The sequence below is a fragment of the Hemiscyllium ocellatum genome, chromosome 22 (genome assembly GCF_020745735.1).
Source record: "Hemiscyllium ocellatum isolate sHemOce1 chromosome 22, sHemOce1.pat.X.cur, whole genome shotgun sequence".
NCBI classification, from domain to species: Eukaryota; Metazoa; Chordata; class Chondrichthyes; order Orectolobiformes; family Hemiscylliidae; genus Hemiscyllium; species Hemiscyllium ocellatum.
The window spans coordinates 57,636,612-57,646,400 of record NC_083422.1 but is presented as its reverse complement, the minus strand read 5'-3'; the positions used below and the strand labels follow the sequence as shown (position 1 = coordinate 57,646,400).

General features: G+C 47.2%; 1 protein-coding gene across 6 annotated transcripts in view; it reads right to left on the bottom strand.

Annotated features, from left to right (window-relative positions):
- lzts2a (leucine zipper, putative tumor suppressor 2a) overlaps window positions 1-9,789 on the bottom strand; it is a 213,285-nt gene that overhangs the window by 5,096 nt on the left and 198,400 nt on the right. For all 6 annotated transcript variants that reach the window (XM_060842263.1, XM_060842261.1, XM_060842259.1 and 3 more), the window contains one exon: window positions 1,024-1,884. In XM_060842263.1, the coding sequence (XP_060698246.1) occupies window positions 1,024-1,884 (861 nt within the window). The remainder of the gene's footprint in view (window positions 1-1,023; window positions 1,885-9,789) is intronic.

The window sequence follows — 9,789 nt, the reverse complement described above, 5'->3', positions numbered from 1 at the left end:
ATCACCATACTAGAGTTCTGGGTGGAGCACTGGGGACTTACACTGATAATATGATCTAGCATGGTGACAAAACATCTGAAAACAAACCTTCCAACTCAGTAAACTAACTTACATATTTACGTCATGCAGGTTTATAAAATCATGAAGGGCATGGATAGATATTTTCCCTGGTTTGGGAGAGCTATAGGTTTAGGGTCAGAGAGGAAAGATATAAAAGGGACATAAGGGCCAACTTTTTCAGAGAGTGTTATGTGTATGGAATGAGCTGCCAAAGGAAGTGGTGGAGGCTGGTACAATTACAATATTTAAAAGGCATCTGAATGGGTATATGATTAGGAAGGGTTTAGAGGGATAGGGATATGGTGTTGCTGGAAAAGCACAGCAGGTCAGGCAGCATCCAAGGAGCAAGAAAATCGACGTTTCGGGCCAGAGCCCTTCATCAGGAACCTATCAGCATCTGCGGACTTCACTGTCTCCTTAGAGGGATATAGGCCAAGTGCTGGCAAATGGGACTAGATTAGTTTCGGATATCTGGTTGGCATGGGCGAGTGGGACCGAAGGGTCTGTTTCTGTCTGTACAGCTCTATGACCTATGACATCCCAATGGGGCATATTAACAGACTTCAAGAAAAGCTGACATCATTATAAAAGGAAAATTAAGGACACCAGTTCCAGGTGTCAGGAATTCCAGTTATGCTGATAGACTGGAGAAGTTCGGAAGAGTTTCCTTCACTCATTAAGCAGCTTCTTAGGGAGTCGAGACTCAACCATGTTACTCTGGGTCTGGAGTCACACGTAGACCAGATCAGCTCAGTAGGGCCTGAGACACCAGGCGGGCTTTCACAACAATCCAAAATAGTGACTGTGACCTGGAAACTGAGGCGAGCTTCCAATTTTAGACTTCAGAAATTAAATACAAATTCCACCAGAAGGATTTAAACCCCAGAAACCCCCGAGTGCCTGCTTTGCTAACCTCATACCCAAAGTGCCTGCAGAAAGGAAGCCAATCCTGCAGAGACCTACCTCCCATTTGGTTTCCTCCAGTCTGGGCCCGAGCTCGGTTTGCTCTTTCTCGATGGTCGCACACTTCTTCTCCAGGAGTTCGCGTTCCTGCAGCAACTGGGCAAAGTCCTCCTGGAGTTTCTTCTTCTCCTGCTGGAGTTGGAAGAGCTGCAGCTGCAGGACCTGCTGCACCCTCTGGGCCTTCTGGGCGTTCTGCTTGAGCTTATTAGTGCAGCTCTGCCTCAGCTCCTCCATCTCCTGCTCGCAGCGGCACCGCTTCGCCTCATACAGCCGGCACAGGGCGGACTCGCTCTCATCCAGGCCCAGGCGCAGCTGCTGCAGCTCGGCGTCGCGTTCCCTCAGCTTGTCCTCCAGCTCACGGACCAGCAGCTCTTGGGCGGAGACCGGCGAGCGGTCGCAGGAGCCGCCATCAGACAGTAGGGGCCCGCGGCTGGTCAGCGACGCCGTGCTCTTGCTGGACGAGGAGCGGCCGCTGTCGGAGTTCGACAGTCCCCCCGGCACGCCCCTCTCATGGAACATGTGCTGCTGCTGCTGCTGCCCTCCAGCCTCCGTGGCTCCCCCCTCGAGGTGTGGCCCACAGCCTGTGCTGTACGTCGGGAGGCTGGACAGGGAGTTCCTCCCAGAGTCCGACATCGTTCCCGAGTGCACGCTGCTCCTGCAGTTGTACGCCTGCAAGGAGCTGGGCTTTTCCACAGAGTTCACTGAGCTCACTGAGCCCCCATTGAACAAGATGTTGAGACTGCCCTGACTGTCGGACAGCCCCCCGTTAGCCGGACGAGGGACAAGGTACTGCACCGAGCTCCTGTTCTTGGTCAGTACCGGCTTGAACGCTGTTGGTCTGATTAAGTTCTTCTCGATGTTCTGAAACACCAATAAACATTAATGATAAAACAAACAATCCCACAGATAGAGGGAGAAAAATAAGAGATCGGTCATTTCAACAATGTTGTTTATAAAGTTAAAAATCACACAACACCAGGTTATAGACCAACTAGTCCAGCTAGCTTTTGGAGTGCTCCACAACTACCTGATGAAGGAACAGCGCTCCGAAAGCTAGTGCTTCCAAATAAACCTGTTGGATTATAACCTGGCGTCATGTGATTTTTAACTTTGTCCACCCCAGTCCAACACCGGCTCCTCCGCATCATGGTGTTTTAAAAGGAGTGGGTGATGGTTTCGTTTTATTGAAAGTAGGCTGAAGGAGCAATAACGCTTCACTGTTTAATAAACGGAAGGTATTGCTGGACCAACAGTTTCCTTGGCCTTACCATTTCTGGCTCCTGACCACCGGGGAAGCTGTAACCTTTTGTCAGGTCCCTTTAACTCCCCTCTACAGTCCTGTCCTGCAGAGCCAAGTCAGTCACTCAAGGCCCTTTTGTGGGAGCAGAGGTCATGTCCATACTCCTGGACTGGGAGGCCTGGGTTCAAGTCCCATCTGCTCCAAAGGCATATAAAACATCGCTGAACAGATTATGTAGAGTCCTACAGCACGCAAACAGATCCTTCAGTCCAACCCGCCCATCCCAACCAATATCTTAAATTAACCTAGTCCCATTTGCCAGCACTTGGCCTACATCCATCTAAACCAGGGGTGGGGAACCTGCGGCCTTAAGGACATTGTGTGTGGCCTTTTGAATGAATCCAAGGATTGCGGAACAAATCTTTTATTAATATGTTTTTTCTTGTCCTTTATTATTTTTATTTTCATCTTAAAATGAATGTATTTAAAATACCAGAGAGTAAAAGAAAATTCAACAAAATAATCCTCACAGACTGACCGCCACAATTAAAATAAATAATTGAGGTTTCTTGGATGTGGCGTTATTAGATTACAACGAACATAATGCGACCTTTCCAACATGAAAAGGTTCCCCACCTCTACTCCAAACCCTTCCTATTCATGTCCCCATCCAGATGCTTTTTAAATGTTACAATTGTACCAGCCTCCACCACTTCCTCTAGCAGCTCATTCCATACACGCACCACCCTCTGTGTGAAAAAGATGCCCCTTAGGTCTCTTTTATATCTTTCCCCTTTCACCCAAAACCTACGACCTCTAGTTCTGGACTCCCCGGCCCCAGGGAAAAGACTTTGTCTGTTTATCCTATCCATGCCCCTCATGATTTTATAAACCTCTATAATTAGAAATGGACTAAAAACATAAGTTAAAATTTAAAAAACACCAAACTCTCTGGCCAGGTAATAATCGAACATTCAGAGCTGGTCATGAGGATGTTTACTGGAGCTACAGGGGACCTCACACACTCTTTTATCGGGGAAACAGATCAAAACAAGACCTTCACAACCTGTGAGGAGAGGCTAGAACTTCAAATGGAAGTTGATGCAGTGGGTGGACATGTGACAAGTGAAATTCAATACAGAGGAAGGTGAGGTGGTCCATTTTGACATAAAGAACATGGACAGCAATTACAAAAGAAAGGTTACGATCTATATGGTGTATGGGAGCAAAGAGATGCATAAGTTATTAAACGTAGTAGGACGAGTGGACAGAGCAGTGAATAAAGCAGACAATATTCTCGACTTTAATAATGGAACATAGAGCGCAGGAGTAAGTAGCTTCTGTTAAACTTGTACCTGACCTCAGTTCGACCTCAGCAGGAATACTGAGAACAGCTCTAGGCAGTACACTTTGGAAAGATGTGAACACATTTCAGAGCGTGCAGAAGAGATTGATGAGAATGCTTCCTATAATGGAAAAATTCACTTTTGAGGATTGGATTGGATAAGCTGTAAGAGTTTACCCTAGAGAGGAGAAAGTTATGATGAGATTTGATAGAAGTTTTCAAAATCAGGAGAGACTGGGACAAAGAGGAGACGGAGAAATTATCCCACTCTTTAGAGGATTGAGAACAGAGGGCACAGATGTGGATAAGTTGCAAAAGAAGCAAGTGTGAGATAAGAAAAAGATGTTCTCACACAGCGAGTGGTTAGAGTCAAGAGCGCAAAGCCTGGGAGTGTGGCAGAGGCAGGATGTAGGGGGAGAGAATGAGAAAGAGAGACAGAGAGGAACTGAGAGAGAGAGTGATAGGCAGACAGAGAGAAAGAGGTCAGAGTCAAAAGCGTGGCACTGGAAAAGCACAGCAGGTCCAGCAGCATCCAAGGAAGAGGAGAGTCGCTGTTTCGGGATAAAGTAGGTGGGGGTATTCTGAGGGGGAGAGAGAGGGATTGAGAGAGAGGAACAAAGAAAGAGAGAGACTAAGAGAAAAAGACAGAGAAAGAGAGGGGGACTGAGAGGGACAGAAAGAGAAAGAAACACAGAGAAAGAAAAATTGAGAGGCACTAAGCGAGAGAAAGACAGAGAAAGAGAGAAACAGAAAAAGACAGACAGCCAGGGACAGAGAGAAGAACAAAGAGATAGGACAGAGAGAGATAGAGACACAGAGAGAGAAACTGAGATGAAATAACAAAGAAAGAGACAGAGAGAGAAATCTTGATCCAATCACAGGTTTTCGCTGATGTTGATAAACCACGATTGGAGCCTCACTCCCATAGTTTCAGATCCCATCTGCACTTGATTAAATTACTGTTGTTTATTCACTTTCACAGTTCCATAGTGCACTTTGGAGGAAATAAATAATTCAAAGCTAAGATTGCTTTTACGGAACGTTAGAAAGCCCTCCAGGAACCAAAGTCGTGTTTGAAGCAGAGCCTTTTAAATGGAGCTGTTGCTGTTTGCTAATCACTGCACTCCCCCCCCCCCCCCCCCCCCCCCCACCCCCACCCCACCACCCCCACCCCAAACAAACCCAACCAATGCTGACAAACTCACACAGATCCTGGGAGTGCACAGGGCCCAGTGTTATTACATCAAACCTTTCTGAGATTTGGCTGCCACTCTGATGGAGGTGTTAGCCTGTAGACAAGAAGTCTTAGCCCTGGCTATGGACTGCCAGGGAAAAGCCCTCTTCCCCACTCTGGGTTTGCAGAAAGCACAGCCAAACACTTCCCCAGGATTTTGATGTCAGCTGTCTTGAGGGGGAGGGGGAGAGGGTAGGGTGGTGCAAGGACTATGATGCATCATAAGTCATCACAGTGGGATGTGACAGGCTGAGATTACAGTCTGAAAGACTACATTAGGTGAAAAACTGCATCTTCATGCTGTGCACTGAGAGAGAGACAGTGATACTGTCCTTCATTGGCTCAGACAATACACACACACACAGGCCGGTATACAGAGACCCAATGTACAGTAATGTAACAGTACCCACACTAATCTTCACATTAGCGATTATGGTGGTTCTGTTTCAAGATGATTACCATTTCATTATCAGGACATCATGAGTAGATACTTTATATTATGCATTAACTGGGTTTAATTCATGTAAACACTAAATACATGGAATTGTACATGATCAGCTGATACTTCTACACTTCATATTAACATTCCATTCTCAATCATTAGAACTATTTGCCCTGGATAATAGCATATAAGTCAACAGGTATTAACATGGCCTCCATTGTTTTGGCACCAAAATCTACACTTAGGCCTGTATCAAAATTTGGCACCACATCCACAAACATCCACTCCCTCCACCACCGGCGCTCAGTAGCAGCAGTGTGTACTATGTACTATCTACAGGACACACTACAGAAATTCACCAAAGATCCTCAGACAGCACCTTCCAAACCCATGACCACTTCCATCTAGAAGGACAAGAACAGCAGACAGATGGGAACACCACCCCCGGCAAGTCCCCCTCCAAACCACTCACCATCCTGACTTGGAAATATATCGCCATTCCTTCACTGTCACTGGGTCAGAATCCTGGAATTCCCTCCCTAAGGGCATTGTGGGTCTACCCACAGCACATGGACTGCAGCGTTTCAAGAAGGCAGCTCATCCCCACCTTCTCAAGGGACAACTAGGGACGGGCAATAAATGCTGGGCCCAGCCAGTGACACCCACATCCCATGAGAGAATTAAAGGTAATTGTTCTGCTGGATGGAGTGACCAGAGGAGAATTTTCCAGTTGGAATGTGTGTTCTAAGCTGGAGAAGCCACTATCTCAGTTGGGGCAGTACACCTTTGTCTGATTCCTGAAGTTGCTGACTGAAACATGTCAACCAGAAATAGTTTGGAATGGCTGATTTTCCAGGTATGAGCCAGACAACAAAATATTAAACATAATGGTAGCGTGAGTGTATACACTGCACTCTCAAATGTCACGGGCTTTATTAATATAGGTATAAGAATCAATATCACATGCTCCTGCTGAATTACACCCTGGCACCTTTTGCCTGTTCACTGCTTGATATCCCATTGCTAATATTAACTGACAGTGAATGTTGCTGGTTCAATGCTGGCTGTCTCCAAGAAAATGGGAGCTGTTTCCTGAGTACTAACTAACTGCTGCAATTGTCATCAAAGTGGAAGGTTTGCAAACACTCAACAAAACATCAGAGCTGCCAGTGAACATTACAGAGCTCCATGTGGCCCTCTCTCTCCTAATTGCTTTCCCATCTCGATCAATCAACAATCCCTTCTATTCCAAAGAAGGGTCATGCTGAACTTTAAACATTGCATCGCTTATCTCTGCAAATGCAACCATTCCTGTTGAGTTTCTCCAGCAATCTCTGAAGATAAAAGCAATGTATCATATTTAGTGGAGATCTGAAAACCAACCAATCACTTCCTTCCTCTATATCTTCCCACCACCCCTTCACCCCGAGAGGACCACCAGTCATTTCCAGAAAGCACCCCTCCCCTCCCAACACTGATCATCCTGCTGTAGTCTGGAACCTATCTCTCCTTGTGATCCGTCATTTCCAAAATCTCGTGGGCATTTCCCAGAGAGCTGTCTCAGAGATACCCAAAATCAGACAGAGGACCAAGGTGCTGTATTGGGTGTGCCTCAGGATTAACCCCTCCATGCAAGGATCATTCCCTGTGCCCAGTTCCTGCTAGACTTGAGCAAGCTGTTAACTTTTATCAGCTTCCTGAATGAGGATGGGTATTTGTGTAGATCAGCTGAAAAATAACATGGCGGGTGTACCTAACCTACATTGATTGACAGAAAGTCTGCCTTCTTGAACTCCTGCAATACACATTGACCCACAATGCCCTTAGGGAGGGAATTCCGGATTCTGACACATTGACAGTGAAGGAACGGTGATATATTCCCTAACCAGGATGGTGAGTGACTCAGAGGGGAATTTGCAGGGGGTGGTGTTCCCATGTATCTGCTGCCCTTGCCCATCTAGATGGAAGTGGTTGTGGGTTTGGAAAGTGCTGTCTTGGTAATACACACTGATAATACACACTGCTGCTACTGAGCGTTGGTGGTGGAGAGAGTGAGTGCTTGTGAATGTGGTGCCAATCAAATGGGCTGCTTTGTCCTGGATGGTAGTAGACAGGCAGGAGGCTGGAAGAACACAGCAAGCCAGGCAGCATCAGGAGATGGAGAAGTTGATTTTTCTGGCATAACCCTTCTTCAGGACTGGGGGTGTGTGTAGGGGGAGCTGCAGATAAAGGGGGTGACGGGTGCAGGGTGGTGAAGTGGGGATAGTTGAAGACAGGTAGAGGGTACAACCTGGTTGGTCAAGATTAGATTAGATTAGATTCCTTACAGTGTGGAAACAAGCCCTTCGGCCCAACAAGTCCACACCGACCCTCCGAAGCGCACCCACCCAGACCCATTCCCCTACATTTACCCCTAGACCTAATACTATGGGCAATTTAGTGTGGCCAAGTCATCTAACCTGCACAGTTTTGGACTGTGGGAGGAAACCGGAGCACCCGGAGGAAACCCACGCAGTCACGGGGAGAATGTGCAAACTCCACACAGACAGTCACCTGAGGCGGGAATTGAACTCTCTGGCGTTGTGAGGCAGCAGTGCTAACCACTGTGCCACCGTGCTGCCCTCAATGGGAGGAATGAATTCGCTTGGTGGCAGGGAGCAGTGGAAGGGATGGGGAAGGGGCTTGGAAGGGAGTCGGTGGATGGAAAGAGAGGTTATTTGAAATCGGAGAACTCAGTGTTGAGTCCTTCGGGCTGTAGGCTACCCAGGTGGAAGATGAGGTGTTATTCTTCCAATTTGCACTTTGGTTTGTTGTGACAATGGAAGAGGCCAAGGATGGTCATGTCGGAGAGGGAGTGGGACGGTGAACTAAAATGGTGGTGACTGAGAGGTCTGCTCGGCCTCTGCGGGCCCGACTGCGATGTTTGGTGAACCGTTCCCTCCGTTTATATTTGGTCTCCCCGATGTAGAGAAGACCACATCGAGAGCACCTGATGCAGTGAACGAGGTTGGAGGAGAGGCAGGTGAACCACTGTCTCACCTGGAACGACTGTTTGGGGCCCTGGATGGAGGTGAACCAGCAGGTTTTACATCATTTCCGGTTGGAGGGGAAGGTACCTGGGGGGCTTGGGTGGTGCGGGATGTTAGTGCAAAGAGTGGCGTGAACCAAGGACTGTCGAAGGGAACGGTCCTTGTGGAAGGCAGAGAGGAGTGTTGAAAAGATGATGTTCTTGGTGGTGGGGTCTAGCTGGAGTTATGGAAGTATTTAAGGATGATGTGTTGGATGCAGAGACTGGTGGAGTGGTAGGTGAGGACAAGGGAGACTCTGTCTTTATTGTGTTTGGAAGGGGGGTTTAGAGCAGTGGAATAGGAATGGGGGTAGTGCGATGGAGAACTGCTTGGTTGATAGAGGGAGGAAAAGCATGTTGTTCCAAATAGATGAATATCTGGGATGCTTGGGAATGGACTGTCTCCTTGTCCAAGCAGATGCAGTGGAGGCGAAGGAATTGGGAGAACAGGATGGAGTTCTTGCAGGATACTGCGAGGGAGGAGGTGTAGTCCAGGTAGTTATGGGAGTCTGTGGGTTTGTAGTAAATATCCGTCTGGAGGAGGTCCTGGATGGTGCCAAGCTTCTCAAATGTTGTTGAAGATGCACTTATCCAGGCAACTGGGGAGGATTACATCGTGTCAATGATTCTTTTCTAAATTCAAGTTATCTTCCTCAAAGGGTAAGAGGTTGAAGCTAAAGTTATTGATGTCTCTACATTACTCCTGTCCTCCAACACTCCAAATTTCTTCGGGCTCCTCCAATTCCGGCCACCTTGCACTGCCCCCAATTCCACTGCTTCACCATTGAGCTGCCTGCACCCTAACGTCTGGAATTACACACCTAAATCTCTCCACACCCTCCTTAAATCTTTAAACTCTTTGACTATGTGACCAGGTGCCTGTTCCAATCTAGTCTTGTGAAGCTCAAGATCACCAGTGTGCTTGCCCACATTCCTGTGAAGTGGTTTGGAGTTCTTTTGCTGCATTAAAAGGTGCTTTATAAATGCAGGTCATTGTTGGAGAGTGTGCTCCTGATGTTCCAGTTACATGGTCCACCACATGACCAATCAATCATTCATTAAAACAGTGAACAAAGATGGGCATTCATCGAACAGAGCTCACTGCCTTAAGATGTTCCCCAACATGAGTGTCAGACAATCAAGTACATTTCAGAATGTCGACACCATTGTAAAAACAGTTTGCACACAGATGGAACTGGTGCACAGAAAGCTCTCATAAACTAGACCCGAGTTTCTTTTTATTTAACAAAAAAAGCGAATGGGGAGTGAAAGTGAGCAGATAATTTTAAACCCAGCTCAGCTGGAAGCCATCGGTTAAATCAGAAGCAGTAAGTGATGAGATGCCAATGTATTAGCCAGAATGGACTGGGATACCCATTCCCCCTCCCCACCCCCACCTCCACAGCATCACAATGCTGTTAGATTTGCTCTCCTCGAT